At 55.8% G+C, this 22298-nt stretch overlaps 1 protein-coding gene across 2 annotated transcripts in view; it reads left to right on the top strand.

Annotated features, from left to right (window-relative positions):
- The window catches only part of LOC140384543 (uncharacterized), a 246255-nt gene extending 227910 nt beyond the window's left edge, over positions 1–18345 (top strand). For both annotated transcript variants that reach the window (XM_072466336.1, XM_072466335.1), the window contains 2 exons: positions 9225–9381; positions 17731–18345. In XM_072466336.1, coding sequence (XP_072322437.1) covers positions 9225–9381; positions 17731–17864 — 291 coding nt within the window. In that variant the 3' untranslated portion in view covers positions 17865–18345. The remainder of the gene's footprint in view (positions 1–9224; positions 9382–17730) is intronic.
- The last annotated feature ends 3953 nt before the right edge of the window (positions 18346–22298 follow it).

Genomic DNA, 22298 nt, shown 5'->3' with positions numbered 1-22298 from the left:
TTTTCTAAATTGGCAATCGAGCTACCACAGTGATTAAAGTAAGAGCAAGATTGCTTTAATTGTTTCCAGTGGGAAGTGGAAGCATTACTTTTAATACTTTCAGAGCTTCAATATACTGTTTTAAAAAAGGGAGGCCATTTTAAAAAAAAATTTGATGAACATTTAAAATAAAGTAACTGTAGTGATATCATGAAACATTACAGTAACTGAAGCCAATTCCAAACGTAACCATTATGATTTTTAACTGGGTTAGTTTCTGGTGTGCAGAGCCAGCTGTCACAATGCCAATTACGGGGATAAAGACACAAAGGTAATATGGGAACAGAGGTTTTCATCCATTATAAAAGATGACCTGTTGGTCTCAAATTTCTCCAGTATTTGTACCCAGTGATGCAAGTAATCAATTATGTGCAAAACAATTCTGTGGCTTAAGACTGCAGAATCTTGGGTGTAAAAGAGTTACATTTCAAAGAGCAATTGATTACAATGCTTTATCCCCATTTTACACTCAAATGAAAATCACAGGAAATTTGAGCATATCTTGATATTGGTAGAATGGGCATGGAAATGGGCTTATCTTTCTGCCTAACTTTTGAATTGTGTCCATTAAAGAAATTGCCAGCCACTGAGAATATATTATTTTAACCTGTTAATGTTAAAAATATGGGGCGTCATTCTCCGACCCCCCGCCGGGTCGGAGAATGGCCGTTGGCCGCCGTGAATCCCGCCCCCGCCCCCGCCGAAGTCTCCGAAGGGAGAAAAGTCGGCGGGGCGTTAATGGCGCCGCTGCCGCGGAGAATGTCACGGGTCTGCGCAAGGCAGCCGATTTTCGGCCTGCCGATATTCTCCCTTCCGGATGGGCCGAAGTCCCGTCGACGTGATGACCGTTCACGTCGACGTCAATCAAACCTCCTTTTCATCGGCGTGACCCGGTGCTCCAGGCTCACGCCGACCAGCGAGGAGGTGACTGACGGCCTGGGGGGTTGGCTCTGGGCAGGAAATGGCGTGGCCGCAGACTGATTGCGTGAGGAGAGGTGTGTCTCGGCTTGTGTGTGTGTGCGGCGGGGGGGGGGTGGTTAGAGTAGGCTGGGCTCCGGGGGAGTGCCGGGGGGGAATGGGTCCGTGCCGGGGGTGGAGGTTGGGGGTTGGGGAGGGGGGGTCCGTGCCGGGGTGGAGGTTTGGGGGGGGGGGGGTCCGTGCTGGGGTGGAGGTTGGGGGGTAGAGGGGAGGGGGGTCCGTCCCGGGGGTGGAGGTTGGGGGGGGGGTCCGTGCTGGGGTGGAGGTTGGGGGTTTGGGGAGGGGGGTCCGTGCCGGGGGTGGAGGTTGGGGGGGGGTCCGTGCTGGGGTGGAGGTTGGGGGTTGGGGAGGGGGTCCGTGCCGGGGTGGAGGTTGGGGGGGGGGGTCCGTGCTGGGGTGGAGGTTGGGGAGGGGGTCCGTGCCGGGGTGGAGGTTGGGGGGGGGTCCGTGCTGGGGTGGAGGTTGGGGGTTGGGGAGGGGGTCCGTGCCGGGGTGGAGGTTGGGGGGGGGGTCCGTGCTGGGGTGGAGGTTGGGGGTTGGGGAGGGGGTCCGTGCCGGGGTGGAGGTTGAGGGGGGGTCCGTGATGGGGTGGAGGTTGGGGGTTGGGGAGGGGGTCCGTGCTGGGGTGGAGGTTGGGGAGGGGGTCCGTGTCGGGGTGGAGGTTGGGGGGGGGGTCTGTGCTGGGGTGGAGGTTGGGGAGGGGGTCCGTGCCGGGGTGGAGGTTGGGGGGGGGGGGGTCCGTGCTGGGGTGGAGGTTGGGGAGGGGGTCCGTGCCGGGGTGGAGGTTGGGGAGGGGGTCCGTGCCGGGGTGGAGGTTGGGGGGGGGTCCGTGCTGGGGTGGAGGTTGGGGGTTGGGGAGGGGGTCCGTGCCGGGGTGGAGGTTGGGGGGGTTCCGTGCTGGGGTGGAGTTTGGGGGTTGGGGAGGGGGTCCGTGCCGGGGTGGAGGTTGGGGGGGGGGTCCGTGCTGGGGTGGAGGTTGGGGGTTGGGGAGGGGGTCCGTGCCGGGGTGGAGGTTGGGGGGGGGTCCGTGCTGGGGTGGAGGTTGGGGAGGGGGTCCGTGCCGGGGTGGAGGTTGGGGAGGGGGTCTGTGCCGGGGTGGAGGTTGGGGGGGGGGTCCGTGCTGGGGTGGAGGTTGGGGGTTGGGGAGGGGGTCCGTCCCGGGGTGGAGGTTGGGGGGGGGGGTCCGTGCTGGGGTGGAGGTTGGGGGTTGGGGAGGGGGTCCGTGCCGGGGTGGAGGTTGGGGGGGGGTCCGTGCTGGGGTGGAGGTTGGGGGTTGGGGAGGGGGTCCGTGCCGGGGTGGAGGTTGGGGGGGGGGTCCGTGCTGGGGTGGAGGTTGGGGAGGGGGTCCGTGCCGGGGTGGAGGTTGGGGGGGGGTCCGTGCTGGGGTGGAGGTTGGGGGTTGGGGAGGGGGTCCGTGCCGGGGTGGAGGTTGGGGGGGGGTCCGTGCTGGGGTGGAGGTTGGGGGTTGGGGAGGGGGTCCGTGCCGGGTGGGTGATGGGAGGGCAAATGAGTTGGTCCACCTGGCCAGGTGCCAGCCTCCAACAGTTGGACCCATGCGGTCCATGCCACCTGGCTGGGGGGAGGAGGGGATATGGGCAATGATGACATGTCGTCGTTCCCCTCCCCCCCACCAGGCCGTCATGTTTTCAGACCATCCAGCGATGTTGGCCGCCGTGGTGGCAGCCGCTCATGTCTATGTTGCCCTGGATGAGGAGGAGGAGGAGGAGGAGGAGGAGCGTGCCAGAGAGGCGGCGCAGGCTGCCGCAGAGGGGCAGGCGGCAGCCGCCCAGGCTGGAGGGACACCTGACCGACAGGACGAGGAGGGGGAGGAGGACGTCGTGGCCCCACGGCAACGGAGGCACCCGAGGGCGCCCCGTGTGTACCGGCCCCGGCAGTCATACCAGGACCTCACGGACCGGGAATGCAGGAGGAGACTCCGGATGAGCCGGGAAACCGTGGCACACACCTGCCACCTGCTGGCACACCTGTCACCGCGTGGCACTGGCGGGGGACACCCTCTCCCCGTGTCCGTCAAGGTTACGGTGGCCCTGAACTTTTATGCAACGGGGTCATTCCAGGCACCGAGTGGGGACCTGTCCGGCATATCGCAGACATCGGTGCATCGGTGCATCCGGGCAGTGACAGATGCCCTTTATGCCATGGCGCACCGCTACATCCGCTTCCCCGTGGACCGGGCCAGCCAAGGTGCCGGGCCGTGGGCTTCTCTGCCGTTGCCGGGTTCCCCATGGTCCAGGGCGCGATCGATGGGATGCACGTCGCCGTGCGGCCACCTGCAGAGAACAGGGCCGTGTTCACTAATAGGAAGGGGACCTATTCAATGAACGTACAGGTGGTCTGCGACCACCGCATGATGATCCTGCACGTCTGCGCCCGTCACCCAGGCAGTGTACACGACTCATTCGTGTTGTCGCGGTCATCCATCCCCGGCATGTACGAGGGACGCCATCCCCGGCTGAGGGGCTGGTTGCTGGGCGACAGGGGCTACCCATTGCGATCGTGGCTGATGACGCCTATACGGAGGCCACGCAATGAGTCGGAGAACCGCTACAATGATGCCCATGTAGCGACAAGGGGAGTGATCGAGAGGTGCTTTGGCGTGCTGAAGATGCGTTTCAGGTGCCTGGACCTCTCTGGGAGCGCCCTCCAGTATCGGTCAGATAGGGTCGGCCGCATCATTGTGGTGTGCTGCGTCCTGCACAACATAGCCCAGCAGAGGGGCGATGTGCCGCAGGCAGAGGAGGGCGGAGTGGAGGAGCAGCAGGAAGAGGCCCAGTCCTCCCCAGATGAGGGGGATGGGGGCAATGGTCAGGGCAGACGGGGTAGACACAGGCGGGTGGCTGTCCACCCTTACCGGCTGGCCCAGCGGGCACGGGACAGACTGATAGACGCTCGCTTCACTGACTAGATGGGCGTGGGAATCGGGTAGTATGGCCACAGACCGCACACCATGACAACAGCCGACCACCCACACCCCCCACCCATCCACCCACCCAGCACCCTCACCCCCCTCCCCAACCCCACACACCCCACCCGCATGCACACCACCCCCCCACCCCCAATTGCCGATCCACCGGCGGCACAACGGGCCGGGCTCACCCAGTTGCGGGTGGACGCGTGTCTATCGCAGGCCATGGAGAATGATGACAACCCGCCTCCGATGAGCTCCTGGCTCTACATCGTTGGACTATGTCTGACCCATGGCCACAGTACCACCATCCACCCGGACCATCCCTGCATGCGGCTGTGACACTGCAGCGCACGGTCCCGTCCTCTGCCCGGGGGATGTTGATGGCGGCCCAGGGGGAAGGGGGCAGACTCACCTGGGGCTGAGGTAAGACCACCCCTCACACACACACTTGCGCTCAACGTACATGACACCCCCGCACACTTTGGACAGAGCACAAAGGCAGCTTCGGTAGGTGTAACATTGACTTTAATAACCAAAGGAGTTCATGCACGTGCCCTTGCCCCTAAAACTCATCTGTGCCCTGCACCCGTGCCAACTTACTCAGTGTCTAATTGTTTGGCCTTACGGGCCCTTTGACTACGTCTACGTGGTTCCCCAGACGGTACAGCAGAACTGGAGGTGGACTCCTGTGATTCCTGCCCTCTGACACCGGATCCCTTTGGCGGCCGTTTCCTGAGGCGTCCTGGCCTAGATGGGCCAGGCTGCGGCCCGGGCGACTGGGATGGCGAGCTGCCAGCCTGTCCTGCCCGTTGCCCACCCGATGCACCTGGGACGGAAGGGGGGGAGTCCGAGGTGTCGCGGTGTACCGGGACCTCCCCGACAGAGGGAGCCGGGACGGACCACACCACCTCCTCTTCCCTCGGGGTGCCCGATGGCCCCCAGGCCTCTACATGGGTGGGGGATGCGAACGGACTGGCCATCCGACGCGCCCCCGACATCTGGCGCTGCCAGTCCTGGAGGCCCGTGCTGGTATCGACAGGGGTCTGCAGGTTTGCAGCCATGGAGCCCAGGGGGTTGTTGAACCCTGTCTTCGACAGTGCGACGCCAGCTCGCACATGGCCACTGGCGCCGATGCCCTCAGCGATGGCCTGCTGAGACTGGGCCATGGCCTGCAGAGACTGGGCCATGGCCTGCAGAGACTGGGCTATAGCCTGCTGAGACTGGGCTATGGCCTGCTGAGACTGGGCCATGGCCTGCTGAGACTGGGCCATGGCCTGCTGAGACTGGGCTATGGCATTGAGCGCCTCTGCCATCTGGCGCTGGCACTGGCTCATGGCCTCCTGTGAGAGGGCAGCCATTTCCTGGGCCACAGACGCCGCCTGCACGGAAGGCCCCAGGCCTCGCAAACCGTTCCCCATGTCTGACACCGTCGCACCCATTGCCTCCACCGCGGACGCCACCCGTGCGGTGTCAGCCTGGGTGGCACGCATGACCGGGACCACTCCCAGCTCCTGGACGCGGGTGGACTCCTCCACCTGCGACCGCAGCCGCCGCAAGCCACCCGTCACCCTATTCGCTCGTCTCCGTGTCGGTGGTTGCATCGGATCTATGTGTGGGTGTGGTAACTGCAGGAACCCGGGATCCATCTGGGCGGCAGATGTTCGCTTGGCCTGGGCTGCCCTCCGACCGCCCGGTCCCTCTGCTGCTCCTACCTCCACCTGCTGTACCGGGACGGCTGTGTTGTGCGCACCAGTGAGTGTACCAGACGCCTCATCACTAAAGTGCCCAACCGTGGTGAGTGTTTCTGCGATGGTGGAGGGTGTTGGTGACAGCAGTGGCGTTGTGTCGTGCTCTTCATCCCACTCTGAGTCCATGGCACTTTGGGGTGGGGGTTCGTCTCCACCCATCCACTCTGAGTCACTGTCCGGTATTTCGTCTTCCCGGGTAGGGGTGTCCTGGGTAGTGCTGTCCCGGGTAGTGCTGTCCCGGGTAGTGCTGTCCCGGGTAGTGCTGTCCCGGGTAGTGCTGTCCCGGGTAGTGCTGTCCCGGGAAGGGGTGTCCTGGGTAGTGGTGTCCCGGGTAGGGGTGTCCTGGATAGTGGTGTCCTGGGTAGTGGTGTCCTGGCTTGGATGTGACGGGGGCCTGTGGTTGCCCCCCTCATCGCTGGGTGGTCGCTCCCGCACGTGACGGGGGTGTCGTCTCCCTGTTGCTCCAGGTCTCTCCGTCTCCCGTGGTGTGCGAGGGGCATCCTGCGGGCGTCGCATGCTGGAGGGTGCGGGTCTCTCCGTCTCCCGTAGTCTCCGAGGGGCATCCTGCGGGCGTCGCATGCTGGAGGGTGCGGGTCTCTCCGTCTCCCGTGGTCTCCGAGGGGCATCCTGCGGGCGTCGCATGCTGGAGGGTGCGGGTCTCTCCGTCTCCTGTGGTCTCCGAGGGGCATCCTGCGGGCGGTCTGCATCTGCGGGGATGGGTGCCTGGACGTTTGGTCCTGCGATACACAATGAAGCATGCATGGTTAGACATCAGGCAGTGATCAGGTGATACGGGGGAGGGGGATATAGGGGAGGGGGGATATGGGGACGGGCTGTTGGTGGCTCACTTGCTCGTGGGGCCCCGACCTCTGCATCAGCAACCTCCCGGTCCTCAGGTCCGCCAGCCAGTTCCAGGGCCCTTTCCTCGTTTACGGTCAGTGGCCTCTCATCAGCGGGCCCTCCTCCAGTCCTCACATGCTCCCTATTGTTGTGTGCGCGCTTCTCCTGTGGGGGGGGGGGGGGTGGCAGGGGTAAAAGGCAACAGTGTTAGGCAGGTATATGAATGCACGCCATCGGTTGCGCGTGCATTGCAGAGGTTAAGGTTAGGGCTGGATTCATTTGGGGATATGGAGGATATGGGGGAGGGGGGATATGGGGGAGGGGGGGATATGGGGAGGGGGGATATGGGGGAGGGGGGATATGGGGAGGGGGGATATGGGGGAGGGGGGATATGGGGGAGGGGGGATATGGGGGAGGGGGGATATGGGGGAGGGGGGATATGGGGAGGGGGGATATGGGGGAGGGGTGATATGGGGGGGGGATATGGGGGAGGGGGGGATATGGGGGAGGGGGGATATGGGGGATATGGGGAGGGGGGGATATGGGGGATATGGGGGAGGCTCACCCTGTCTGCTCTGACGAGGTCGTTCACCTTCTTGTGGCACTGGGTGCCTGTCCGTGGTGTTAGGGCCACAGCGGTGACGGCCTCTGCCACCTCCCTCCACAGACGCCGGCTGTGGCGTGGGGCAACTCTGCGGCCGTGCCCGGGATACAGGGCGTCCCTCCTCTGCTCCACCGCGTCCAGGAGCGCCTCCACATCGCGTGACTCGAACCTCGGGGCTGAGCGACGGCCAGCCATCAAGTCGGGTGTTGCGGTCGGGTGTTCCGGTCGGGTGGGGGGGAGCTGCGCGGCCTTATGAGCCATCACGCCGTGCAGCGCGTATGACGCTGCACGGCGTGAACCACTGCGCAAGCGCGGATCCCGTTACGTCGCTGCTAGCCCATTTCGGGCCGCAGGCTATCGGCCCATTTTTATGACGTGACGCAAGTGGGATTTGCGCCGTTTTTTGCGCCAATCGGCGGAGTTTCCGCCGATAACGGAGAATTTCGCCCATGATGTGATACAGAGTTGTTCAAGGTTACTTATATGAACAGGAAAGTTGTACCATGGGCTGAATTCTCCGATTTTGCGGCTATGCACGACATGGCGTAAAACGGCCACCGATCTTCCGTTTGGCTGGGGGCTGGCATCAAGGCAGCATAGAGGGCAGCACGGTGCCACAGTGGGTTAGCCCTGCAGCCTCACGGCGCCAAGGGCCCAGGTTCGATCCCGGATCTGGGTCACTGTCCGTGTGGAGTTTGCACATCCTCCCCGTGTTTGCGTGGGTTTCACTGCCATAACCCAAAGATGTGCAGGGTAGGTGGATTAGCCATGCTAAATTGCCCCTTAATTGAAAAAAATGAATTGGGTACACTAAATTTATTTTTTAAAAGTCAAGGCAGCATAGAGCACCCGGCTCTAGCTGCCGATATGGCCCGGAGAATTGCCAAGTCCGTGGTTGCGCATGCGCATGGTGGCGGTCTGCAGCGGCCGGGACGTGCAACATGGCGGCGGCCATTCGTGGACCTGGCCTGCGAAATAGCGCACCCCCTTTGGCGGCTCACTTGCCCCGGACCAACCCCGCACATGTCCCCAGCCCCTGGCAAAGTCCCCCCTGCCCGCGGATCGGCCCTCCCCCGACTGTGGCAGCGCTGGACTGAGTCCGCAGCCGCCACGCCGAGTTCCCAATGGATGAGACCGTGAGAAAACCATGCGTTGGGAACTCGGCTGGTTGAGGGTGGAGCATCGGGGGGGCGGGGGGGGCCTCAGGCAATGTCCTGAGGTCATCGATACGTTGCCGAGTACGCCGCTTTGGAGGGGGCGGAGAATCGCGAATGCAGTGCCGCCCCCGATTTGGTCGTAAACTTTGATTCTCCGACTGAACGCGATCTCAGCGTTGGCAACCGGAGAATCCCGTTGTACATGTCAGGTGGTCTATCTTCATTTTTCTTTACCTTTATTCTTCATTTAACCTTTAAAAATACTATTTTAATTTGGAATTAAGATCCAACTAATCTGCCTTTGGCTGATATAGCTCCACAGTCTCTTATTTCAGCCACTCAGAGTTAAAGACTGTAACAATTGACTTAGGCAGGTTAACCTGTTTTATAAGTTTATTGTGTCAACTATTTAGGTGATATTGCTGGACGAGTTAAAGACCAGTTGTGTTTGAAACAGGTAACTCACCCACATGACAAGGATGAAAAATGTCATCTTTACAGCTGAAGGCTCAAAAGGGAAAATTCAAAGTTGTTGGGCAGATGGGGAACAAATGGAATCCATACTATCGTCAGTCCTTCTGAGATGCTCTATGTCAGTGACAGTCACAGTGCTACTGTGCTCCCCATTCCCAGCCCTCAATAATGATTCCTGGCCTGTATGTAGAATGTAAATCTTCCAAGTCACACCTGTGAGCAATCAGGATAAAAATCATTGCATTAAAACAAGGATTAAAAAATATATATTTATGAAAATATTGAAATGGTGAAGAAAGACTTTAGGAGGTGAGGCAGTCAGAGGTGGCAAATCATGCCATGAAACCTTAAGGAACCATCCAACCAGATTTGGTAACCCTACCTATGACCCCTATTCTTAAGAGTTCTCACTTACACATAGCCAACATACTGACTATAGTCTGTTTCTCCTCTAGGTATTCGTTTCTTGCAATGTCCAGTTATGCACCAATATATATAGTTCTAAACCATGTGTGCTGGGATGTGGCTCTGACAGCAGTTCACAAATGGAACAGTCGGACATGCAGCAAGTGAGCGCAGGACCAATCCGCATCAAAAAGGAGAGTGACGTTGGTGAGAATGGAAGTGTTTATGAGTAATTATTTCCCAAGACTTTGAGTATAGTTCCTCATACACTCACTTTGTTGAAATGTTTATGGTTCACATAATAATAATCTTTATTATTGTCACAAGTGATGGCATGGTAGCACAATGGTTAGCACTGTTGCTTCACAGCTCCAGGGTCCCAGGTTTGATTCCCGGCTTGGGTTACTGTCTGTGTGGAATCTGCACGTTCTCCCCGTGTGTGCGTGGGTTTCCTCCGGGTACTCCGGTTTCCTCCCACAGTCCAAAGATGTGCAGGTTAGGTGAATTGGCCATGTTAAATTGACCTTAGTATCCAAAAGGTTAGTTGTGGTTAGAACAAAGAACAATTACAGCACAGGAACAGGTCCTTCAGCCCTCCAAGCCTGCGCCGATCCAGATCCTCTATCTAAACCTGTCGCCTATTTTCTAAGGATCTGTATCCCTCTGCTCCCTGCCCATTCATGTATCTGTCTAGATACATCTTAAATGACGCTATCGTGCCCACCTCTATCACCTCCGCCGGCAATGCGTTCCAGGCACCTGTGGTAGTCACCACTGTTGTATTGTATGTACTGCATATGAGGTGTATTACGGTAAGGCCCCTGCACTACAGATACGGGGGTAGATCCCTGCCTGCTGGCTCCGCCCAGTAGATGGAGTATAAATGTGTGGGCTCTCTGAGCTGCAGCCATTTCGGTAGCAGCTGCGGGAGGCACACATCTCTGCGTAATAAAGCCTCGATTACACTCTACTCTCGTCTCGTCGTAATTGATAGTGCATCAATTTATTACGCAGAGATTTTATAACGATGGATCTCCGCATCAAGCCTAATCGCCTGCAGCTGCACTCTCAAGCAGACAACGCCAAGTCGGCCTTCGCACATTGGCTAGCTTGCTTCAAAGCATACATCGGATCTGTGACAGACCCACCCTCAGAGGCACAGAAGCTCCAGATCCTTTACACGTGGCTGAGCTCCGATATCGTTCCCCTCATCCGGGACGCGCCTACCTACGCTGAGGCCATGGCGCTTCTGAAGGAGAACTACGCTCAGCAGACCAACAAAATCTACGCCAGGCACCTTCTGTCCACGTGCCATCAACTCCCCGGTGAGTCTGTGGAAGATTTCTGGCGTGCCCTGCACGCCCTGGCAAGGGACTGCGATTGCCAGGTCGTTTCGGCCGTTGAACATTCTGAAATTCTAATTAGAGATGCGTTTGTTACGGGCATGGGATCAGGTTACATCCACCAGCGACTCTTCGAAGGGGCTACCCTCGACCTCGCGGCGACCAAGAAACTAGCCATCTCCCTCACAGTCGCCTCACGCAATGGGCAGGCTTATGCCCCGACCGCAAGGCACACCCCTCCTGGGCATCGTTGACCCCGCCAGAAAACACCCCATCGTGGACCCCACCAGCGACCGCCCCCAGCCAACCCCAGGCCTGCGCCGCGCGACAGCCAACCAACCCTGGGGGACCCAGGTGCTACTTCTGTGGACAGTCAAAACATCCCCGGCAGCGCTGCCCGGCGCAGAGCGCGCTCTGCAAGGCCTGTGGGAAGAAAGGCCATTTCGCTGCTGTGTGCCAGGCCCACTCAATCGCCACTATTGTCCTTGCACCCCCACGTGCGACCCGTGGGCACCGCCATCTTCCTCGCCTCAGACCACGTGCGGTCCATGGGTGCCGCCATCTTGCTCGCCTCACAACACATGCAGCCTGTGGGCACCGCCATCTTGCCTGCCTCAGGCCACGTGCGGCCCGTGGGCGCCGCCATGTTCCCCGCCTCAGGACCCCTGCTCGTCGGACACCTCATCGGGCCGCTCATTGCCTGCAACCGCCGCTGACCAGCCGCGTCTCACCTCCATCACGATCGACCATTCCCAACCGCACAACCTCGCGACCAAGTCGACGACAGTAAAGGTCGACGGGGACGAGACATACTGCCTTCTGGACTCCGGGACCACTGAGAGCTTCACCCACCCCGATACGGGAAGGCTCTGCTCCTTCGCGGTACACCCCATTCACCAAAAAATCTCCGTGGCCTCCAGATCCCACTCCGTGGCGATCCGGGGGTACTGCACCGCCACCCTCACCATCCAGGGCGTAGAGTTCAGCGGCTTCCGGCTCTACATCCTCCCTAACCTCTGCGCTGCCTTGCTACTTGGCCTGGACTTCCAGTGTAACCTCCAGAGCCTAACCCTGAAATTTGGTGGGCCCCTACCACCCCTCATTGTCTGCGGTCTCACGGCCCTTAAGGCCGACCCACCTTCTCTATTTGCAAACCTCACCTCGGATTGCAAACCCGTCGCCACCAGGAGCAGACGGTACAGCGGCCAGGACAGGACCTTCATCAGGTCTGAGGTCCAGCAGCTGCTGCGGAAAGGTATCATCGAGGCCAGCAACAGCCCCTGGAGAGCCCAAGTGGTAGTTGTGAAAACTGGGGAGAAAAACAGGATGGTCGTTGACTACAGTCAGCCCATCAATTGATACATGCAGCTCGACGCGTACCCCCTCCCACGCATATCTGATATGGTCAATCAGATTGCACAGGACCGGGTCTTCTCAACAGTGGACCTGAAATCTGCCTACCACCAGCTCCCCATTTGCAATGCGGACTGCCCCTACACCGCGTTTGAATCGGACGCCTGCCTTTATCACTTCCTTAGGGTTCCCTTTGGCATCACGAACGGGGTCTCGGTCTTCCAACGAGAGATGGACCGAATGGTTGACCGCTATGGTCTGCGGGCCACCTTCCCGTACCTGGATAATGTCACCATCTGCGGCCACGACCAACAGGATCACGACGCTAACCTTTCCAAAGTCCTCCACACTGCCAAACTCCTCAACCTAACCTACAACAAGGAGAAGTGCGTGTTCAGCACGAACCGATTAGCCATCCTCGGCTATGTGGTTCAACACGGAGTCCTAGGGCCCGACCCCGATCGCATGCGCCCCCTCATGGATCTCACCCTTCCCCACTGCCCCAAGGCCCTCAAACAATGCTTGGGGTTCTTCTCGTACTACGCCCAGTGGGTCTCTAACTATGCGGACAAGGCCCGCCCACTTATCCACTCCACCGTTTTCCCACTGACGGCTGAGGCTCACCAGGCCTTCGACCGTATCAAGGCCGACATTGCCAAGGCCATGATGCACGCGGTCGACGAGACGCTCTCCTTCCAAGTCGAGAGCGCTGCATCAGACGTCGCTCTGGCTGCCACTCTCAACCAGGCAGGCAGGCCCGTGGCATTCTTTTCCCACACCCGCCATGCCTCCGAAATTCGGCACTCCTCCGTCGAGAAGGAGGCCCATGCCGTAGTAGAAGCTGTGCGGCATTGGAGGCATAAACTGGCCAGCAGGAGATTCACTCTCCTCACTGACCAACGGTCGGTTGCCTTCATGTTCAACAACACACAGCGGGGTAAGATCAAAAATGATAAGATCTTGAGGTGGAGGATCGAGCTCTCCACTTACAATTACGAGATTACGAGATTTTGTATCGCCCCGGTAAGTCTAAACGAGCCCCCCCCGATGCCCTATCCCGAGGTACATGTGCCAGCGCACAAGTGGACCAACTCCGGACCCTGCACGACGATCTCTGTCACCCAGGGGTCACCGTTTTTATCACTTCATAAAAGCCCGCAATCTGCCCTACTCCATCGAGGAAGTCAGGGGTATCACCAGAGACTGCCAGGTCTGCGCGGAGTGCAAACCGCACTTCTACCGGCCAGACCGAGCGTACCTGGTGAAGGCCTCCCGCCCCTTTGAATGCCTCAGCGTGAATTTCAAAGGGCACCTCCCCTCCACTGACCGAAACACGTACTTTCTTAACGTGGTCGACGAATATTCCAGATTCCCCTTCGCTGTCCCAGACCCCGATATGACGTCTGCCACCGTCATCAAAGCCCTCAACACCATCTTCGCTTTGTTCGGTTTCCCCGCCTACATCCCCTGCGACCGGGGATCCTCATTTATGAGCGAGGAGCTGCGTCAGTACCTGCTCAGCAGGGGCATTGCCTCGAGCAGGACGACCAGCTACAACCCCCGGGGAAACGAGCTGGTGGAGCGGGAGAATGGGATGGGCTGGAAGGCCGTCCAGCTGGCCCTACAGTCCAGAAATTTCCCGGCCTCCCGCTGGCAGGAGGTCCTCCACTCCATTCGGTCGCTCCTTTGCACTGCGACTAACGAAACTCCCCATGAACGTCTCTTTGCCTTCCCCAGGAAGTCCTCCACAAGGCGGACCCGTTGGTTGAGAGGGTACAGCTACTTCACGCGAACCCGCAGTACGCCTACGTAGCATACCCCAACGGCCGCCAAGACAGTCTCCCTCAGGGACCTGGCACCAGCTGGGTCCCCCGCGCCACCCTCCCTCCCCCCAGCGCACCCCACCACAATCCCCGCTCCAGGACATTCCGTCCTCCCCTTGGTCCCACCCGGGGATGAAGATGAGGTCGACACGCTCCCGAAGTCACCGACGGACCGAACCGACGCCTGAATCACCACCGAGACTGCGGCGCTCGCAACGATGGATCAAGGTGCCCGATCGTCTGAATTTATAAACTTTTCCTAAAATGTTAAACGCCTACATGTAAATAGCCTTCCACCACCCCCGCCGGACTCTTTTTAAACAGGGGGTGAATGTGGTAGTCACCACTGTTGTATTGTATGTACCGCATATGAGGTGTATGTTACGGTAAGGCCCCTGTACAGGTACGGGGGTAGATCCCTGCCTGCTGGCTCCGCCCAGTAGGCGGAGTATAAATGTGTGGGCTCTCCGAGCTGCAGCCATTTTGTCAGCAACTGCGGGAGGCTACACATCTCTGCGTAATAAAGCCTCGATTACACTCTACTCTCGTCTCGTTGTAAATGATAGTGCATCCGCACCCACCACCCTCTGCGTAAAGAACTTTCCACGGATATCTCCCTTAAACTTTTCCCCTCTCACCTTGAACTCGTGACCCCTAGTAATTGAGTCTCCCACTCTGGGAAAAAGCTTCTTGCTATCCACCCTGTCTATACCTCTCATGATTTTGTAGACCTCAATGAGGTCCCCCCTCAACTTCTGTCTTTCTAATGAAAATAATCCCAATCTACTCAACCTTTCTTCATAGCTAGCGTCCTCCATACCAGGCAACATCCTGGTGAACCTCCTCTGCATGTTCTCCAAAGCATCCACATCCTTTTGGTAATGTGGCGACCAGAACTGTACGCAGTATTCCAAATGTGGCCGAACCAAAGTCTTATACAAATGTAACATGACCTGCCAACTCTTGTACTCAATACCCCTTCCGATGAAGGAAAGCATGCCATATGCCTGCTTGACCACTCTATCGACCTGCGCAGCCACCTTCAGGGTACAATGGACCTGAACACCCAGATCTCTCTGCACATCAATCTTCCCCAGGGCTTTTTCATTTACCATATAGTTCGCTCTTGAATTGGATCTTCCAAAATGCATCACCTCGCATTTGCCCGGATTGAACTCCATTTGCCATTTCTCCACCCAACTCTCCCATTTATCTATATTCTGCTGTATTCTCTGACAGTCCCCTTCACTATCTATCTGCTACTCCACCAATCTTAGTGTCATCTGCAAACGTGCTAATCAGACCACCTATACCTTCCTCCAGATCATTTATGTATATCACAAACAACAGTGGTCCCAGCACGGATCCCTGTGGAACACCACTGGTCACAGTTCTCCATTTTGAGAAACTCCCTTCCACTACTACTCTCTGTCTCCTGTTGCCCAGCCAGTTCTTTATCCATCTAGCTAGTACACCCTGGACCCCATGAGACTTCACTTTCTCCATCAGCCTACCATGGGGAACCTTATCAAATGCAAACCATTAAATGGTTACTGTGTTATGTGTAACAGGGTGGTGGTGTGGGCTTAAGTAGGGTGCTGTTGCCAAGGGCCGGTGCAGACTCGATGGACCGAATGGCCTCCTTCTGCACTGTTGATTCTATGATTCTATGAAGTAGAATTACATTAACATTGCAATGAAGTTACTGTAAAATATAAGCCTTGACACTGAGTGCTATGTACATGGCTGACCTATATCCTGTCAGCCACACATCCTGATACCCGCACAATTGCAATTCTGGTAGCAGTTTCTGGTGAGAAACATGAACCGTAGCCAATGGTGCTAAGACCTGTGTCACACACATAGTATCACTTTGAATGGGGATCAAATCTCTGAAATAAAAACATCAAAATGCTGGAACACTCAGTGGATCAGACAGCATTTGTAGAAAGAGGGACAGAGTAAACGTTTCAGATCTGTACCATTGCATCAGAACTGATTAAATAAAACCAGTCATTAGACTAGAGGACTGAAAATGAATTATAAATTATTTGTCATTAAACTGCAATTATGTTGCTCACATTCTGATGCAATGAGGAACATGCTTGAGACTCTTTGGTATAAATTCATTGATATAAATAATTCCTGGTGAAGCTTGCCTTGTACTTGAATGAAAATCTTCCATTATAATGGGTCATTTAACATTGTGATCCTTGCCAAGATTGGTAGATTTTTTTTTTTCCAAGTGTATGGAATTCCTCTTTTTTTCCCTCGACTCTCCTGGTCTTCCTGGGACAAACAACACCTGCACTTAAGGTGAGCAACTGGCCTACTTCCAGGACTCTGTAAATGCTACCGTCACTTCTGATCAGCAGGAAGAGTAGGGAACAACTAATTTTCGTTCTGTTCTGAGGCACCCTCGGCTTTAACTCAAATAACTTTTGGTTTTCAGCCATGTTGATGCTCTGGGACAGGACATACCAATGCTCTCAGCCCGGTCATCTTCAGTGCAGCTCGGTGTACAGAACAGTGGGACCAGTCAAATTGGTTCATATGTATGTTGCAAAGATCCTGGCTTTCTGGATCAATATTTTGAAGTTGTCCCTATTTTTTTCCACCTGTCCTCAAAGTGTTGATTATTTGAAAAATATTTGAGGTCGAGACAGTGGATCCCAAACCAACATCCAAACACATTCACTTTCCAGCAATGGTCATTGGACAGTGAGTAGAAATAGGAAAGGCTGGCTTAGTCCTTTCAGTCCATGGGCATTGTAAAAAATTACAATAATTATGCTGCTGCTGCTACTGCTCTAGCTGAAGTCAGTTAATTCCTCTAGGCTTCAAACTTAAGACTTGCCTGATCTGTCTGGCACCAGGAAATGCATTTCCCAGTGAGTCATTGGGCAGAGCTTGTCTTCATAAAATCCCTACAGTGCAGAAGGAGGCCACTTGACCCACTGAGTCAGCACTGACCCTTGGAAAAAGCAACCTACCTAGGCACAAGCCCCCACCCTATCCCAGTAACCACACCTAACCCCCTTTGGGTACGAAGGAGCAATTTTAGCAAGGCCAATCACCTAACCTGCACATCTTTGGACTATGGGAGGAAACCGGAGCACCCGGAGGAAACCCACGCAGACACGCAAAGAACGTGGAAACTCCACACAGACAGTCACCTGAGGCTGGAATTGAACCAGGGTCCCTGTTGCTGTGAGGCAGCATGGCAACCACTGTGCCACCATGCCGTCTTCAACATTTCCAATGTTCCTTTTTTACTACACTGTTTATAGGACATGATTCACTATCACCTTAAGTACACATTAGTGACTCCCTCAGGTCTGTTGCTGGATGAGGGCAGCACGGTGGCGCAGTGGGTTAGCACTGCGGCCTCACGGCGCTGAGGTCCCAGGTTCGATCCTGGCTCTGGGTCATCGTCCGTGTGGAGTTTGCACATTCTCCCCGTGTTTGCGTGGGTTTCGCCCCCACAACCCAAAAATATGCAAGCTAGGTGGATTGGCAGGCTAAATTGCCCCTGAATTGGACAAAATGAATTGGGTACTCTAAATTTTTTTTTAAAAGGTCTGTTGCTGGATGGTTCTGAGCCGTGTTACTTCATCATATTGGACAGATGGATATTTACAACAGCAAAATAATCACATGTGTGGCTGCTGTGTGGTATGGAGTTGTCACAACAATTTGTTGAGTTGGTAGAATATGAATTTCGTGTCCGGATGTTACATTAGGAATGTCACAATTGCCACATCCAAAGCTGGGAATGTGATAGGGAAAGACATAGGAGATGACCCTAGTTTGAATTCCACTGTTTCCTTTAAATCTCTTAATGTCTATTGCTTTCCTATTTTAAAACTGTTACTGTATGTATTCCTTTTTAAGATTTTCATTTTAAAAAAGCAAGCTTTTTGTGTACGTTTTAGAAATTTCAGAACAGGATCCATGACTTGCAAATGCTCCAAAATTGACCAGTGTGGATGTTGTAAAGCAATAGAATTTAAATGCTCTTTTCTTTTTAACCTAAGGTCCTAATTATGCTGCCATCACAGTTGGCCTAGTGTTAGGAGGCGCAGTGGTGTATGTCGTTCTCCTCTTGTTGAAAAGATCGTTTGTGGGACTACACTACAGGAGAAATCCCACCCGAAGAAGACCATTTTGATGAAAGAATATTGAACAGTGAAGCCCTGGGACTGGCCCGACATGATGTACATATCTGTTCATTGGCATTCACCTTCTACAACTCCCCCTGCAGGCAGTTTGAGGCCTCACAAGCAGCATAGGATGATTTCAGACTTCTGCTTTGCTCTCCTGTGAGCTTGAAATGTATTTAGGATTTGTTTTCTGGGTTTGAATTCCATTTCTATATTTTTTGCATAAGCACAAATGTAAATCATCATGAAAGCTTTGGAAGACCCACTACCTGAATCTATTTACAACTCAGTCCCAGAAGAATTGGGTGGCAGACTGGGCTAGGCCTTTGTTCTTCACCTCCTGGGTCTGCCCTCAAATTCTGGTTGCCCTGATTAAATGTGTCTCTTCTCGCAGTTTTCTGTTATTGTTCGACATGAAAGAAGAATTCACACCCAGCTCAGTGTATGCCTAGCTCCACAGCAAAAATAAAAAAATTTATTCCGCTCAAATAGGCATTGAATTGATAACTTCCACAGTAATAGCAATGTGGAAAATGGTCACACTGGAGAAGTAGGAAGATCGTCTGTGCCTTCGGGCTGAACTACAGATAAAGTAAAGCAAACTGTACATTGATTCTGGTAATGGACATATGGCATGCAAAAATTGTCCCATTCTGAGCACTGGCAATCCTCACTTTGATTGAGCATGAAATAACCAAAGCTTGATTATGCCATCAGTTGGGGTTACAGGCCAGTGGACTACAACTGACAATGTATGATATGTCTATGAGGGTCCTGTAATAATATAATAACCTTTTATTGTCACAAGTATGAAGTTACTGTGAAAAGCCCGTAGTCGTCACATTCCGGCACCTGTTCGGGTAAGCTGGTACGGGAATTGAACCCGTGCTGCTGGCCTTGTTCTGCATTACAAACCAGCAGTCTAGCCCACTGAGCTAAACCATAGTGTTATCCTGAATTATTTTGTAGTTATTGGGGAAGAACTGGCTAAATGCATCCTGCTGGAGTACAAATTTTTACTTTCCTAAACAGAAACTACTCACTCAAAAACTGTGGGCACGATTCTCTGGCCTCGTTATGCTCGTTAAGCGAAATAAGGCCGGTGAATAGCGGGAGACACCAAAAACGAGAACCGTGCTAGGCGCCAAACAGTTTGCGATGCAACTGCCCGTTCCTGTAAGCAAAATCGGGATTATAACCACATACAACCTATTTCCATACAATTCACATGAGCCACCCCATACCCAACGACCTCCTGTCCTTCAGCAGCCTCCCCAGCAAGTGGTTACGCTGTCACCGATTAGTACTCCTTTTGAAAAACGTGAACCTGGCAGGAGGGCTTCTGTGGGGAGCTGAGGAGGTAAGTTCCCATCTTTGCTCACAGGCAAAGAGCCCAGGGTGCTGGGCTTGCCACCCCAGTGCTCGCTGGGGAGGTGAGGGACCCCCTGCTAGGGACGGGGAACCCTCCGCAGCGGTGGGCCGCCATGAGAGGGTGGAGGGGGCAATTGGGGGAGCAACTGTTCGCAGCACCACGATGCCAACCCCTGGATCATCTACCCATTCCGGGGCAACATTTGGCCCTGCTCGTCTGCCCCAACGACCACCCATTACCCCCACCGACTGCCGAGATCTCTGGCCGTGCAGCTGGAGGCTATTGCTGATAGGATATTGGCAATGGTGGTTTAGTGAGCACTTCACATATCCCAAGTGGATTCCTGTGGGTAGGCCATGTAGCATGTGGGACTCACTGCCTAGAATCCCAATCACATTTGGTGCAAGGGTACTGTGCCTGAACACTGCGGACACAACATCACACATGCAGCAGCCAACATCCGAACACCTAGGGGATGGGGCACAGCTCCGGGGACATGCCCACAGCTGGAGGGTGGGTGGGCACTACGGGGAGAAGTGTGGGGGGTGGTGGGGGGGGGGGGGGGGGTGGAATGCTTGGAGATATGAGCAAAGTGTTTGGTCAGCCTGCATTGTGGAAGAAAGTGACAGAGGCAGAGGCATCATAATGGTTGTGCACAGGTGTTTAATGTGTTTTACAATCTGCCACTCTCCCGATGGTGCCGCCCCCCCTCCCCCCCCCCCCCCCCCCCCCCCCCCCCCGAGTGCTCTCAGTAATCCTCGACGTGTGTGACCCTCCTAGCTCTACCGCTACATCTGGGTGTTTCCCCATTTTGCACATCTGTGGTGGAGGCAGCCAGCTGCTTACCTCATCCCATGGCCTTCGATGCCCCTGCCGGGCGTCCTCTGAGGCCGGAGGGCCCCGCAATTGTCAGCGGCACATACACTGCCATGCCGCCCTGTCAGTCCCATGTGCTGACTTCGAGACGCAGCCTCATCAGAAGGTTGGAACTCGGAGGAGCTAGTGACTACCGTCGCCACTCCATGGGACAGGTCCAAGTTGGCACTCAGCGTCCCCTCCTCCCGAATGGTGCTCATAGGGCCTTGGGGTTCACCCTAGGATGGAGGGGCAGCAGGCTCGAGTCCCAGCTGCCCCTGCATCATCTTGCTCTGCCAGCCCTGGAGGTTCTCCATGGTCTGCACCATAGTGTCGTGCCCTCGGCAATGCTCCTCAGTGACTGGGACATGCTCTGCAGTGCCTCAGCAATGCCCACCTGCGACTGGGACAAGCTCCGCAACGCCTCAGCCATGTCCCGCAGAACCTCATCAAGGTCGACCTGGTACTGGATAACATCCCCCTGCGAGTTGGATATTCTGCTGAGACTCTCAGCCATAGCCATCATCGACTGCGCGACACCTTGGATACCTTCACTCATGGTGCCGACGTTGTGCACCAGGCTTACCAATGCGGTCGTCACCCGAGCAGTGTTGGCCTCGGTGCCACTCATTGCCAGCGCCATCTCCTGCGCCTCTAGTCTCTGGGACACCTCCAATCGGCTATGAATCTGCTGGAGTGACGCTGACATATCCCCCTGAATGTCCCAGCTGCTCCCTATCGTCTCAATCAGTTCCGAGTACCCATGTACCACACGCTCAGCATCAGGCTGGGACCCAGCTGGGTCCTGGGATCCAGCAGGGCTCCAACTGCTGTCTCGCCTGGGGGTTCCTGCCCCCACCTGATGTGCATCATCAGCAGTGGGGTGCTCACCCGATTGTGCCCCAGAAGCCAGTCCACTAACATGGCCCACCGAGGTGTATTTATCTGCACTGGATGACAGCTATGCCATGGCTATAACAGTTGCATCCTCGGGATGGCCGTCGCCGTCAGATGGAGGACCTGCAGGAGAATGGACCTGTGGTCAGTGAGAGGGATGGGTCAGTCAGTAAGGCAATAACTCACGTTTGACAGGTCCTTCGGGTGGAGCCCGGTGGTTCCTCACCTCTGCGTCATCTGCCAGCCTCCAGATGGGTGACTGCCCTGACCTCGGCCACCCCAGTCACCTCCAGGGCATGCTCCTCGAAGGAGGCGAGGATTCTTAAGTCCGGCACCCCTCCGCAAGTCTGGGCCCTCTCCCAATGATTTTGGAAGAACTTTTCCTGAGGATACACAGAGGGGGAAATAGTTAGCCACATGCGTGGTTCACAGGGAGGGAGGAGGGGTGAAAAGGGAGGGCTGTAGTGGGTAGGAGGGAGGGTTAGGGCCACATGGGGAGTTGGGGGTGGATGCCCACATGGGGGCGGTGGTGTTGGTGACTCCTCACTCATGCTGCCAGTGTGGGTCGTTGACCTTACATAGAACATACAGGGCAAAAGGAGGCCATTCGGCCCATCGAGTCTGCACCGACCCATTTAAGTCCTCACTTCCACCCTATCCCGTAACCCCTTTCTAACCTTTTTGGTCACTAACGGCAATTTATCCTGGCCAATCCACCTATATGGCACTGGAGGCCAGTCCTCCTGGTCACACTCCCCACACTCACTGCCGCCGCCATCACGCCCAGGCAGCACTGGCTGCCTTGTGGCTGACTTTCCTGGACCTTCGGGGGAATAGGACATCCCTCCTGGCATCCAGTGCATCTAGGAGCCTGCCTAGGTCAGCGTCCCCGAATCTTGGGGCTGGTCTCCTGGGCGTCATTGTTGCGAGTTGGCTGGGGTTGGCTGAGCAAGTGCAGCTAAAGTGCTGCTCGATCTTGTCAGTAGGTGGCTGGCAAGCATGGTACCGGCAAATCAGCTGTCGAGCTTTCATTTGTGCCGAGAAGCCTGTGAGGCCTCATTAAGTGGACCAGTTAATGTTGAGTAACGTTGCCATGGGCTGAGCGGCGGGAAGCTTGCAGCAAATCCCGCTCGCCTACACACTTTGAAATTTTTCCAGAGAATCACACTCTGATTCTATTAGTTGTCGGCTAACTTGTCAGATGTGGCTCAAATGGTAGAAATCTTGCCTCTTCGAACCTTGTGGGTTCAAGTCCCGCCCCAGGATTTGAACCCAAAAATTAAAGCTGACACTCCAGTGCAGTACTGAGGGAGTGCAG

Source organism: Scyliorhinus torazame, chromosome 10 (genome assembly GCF_047496885.1).
Source record: "Scyliorhinus torazame isolate Kashiwa2021f chromosome 10, sScyTor2.1, whole genome shotgun sequence".
NCBI classification, from domain to species: Eukaryota; Metazoa; Chordata; class Chondrichthyes; order Carcharhiniformes; family Scyliorhinidae; genus Scyliorhinus; species Scyliorhinus torazame.
This window is presented reverse-complemented; position numbering and strand designations above follow the sequence as displayed.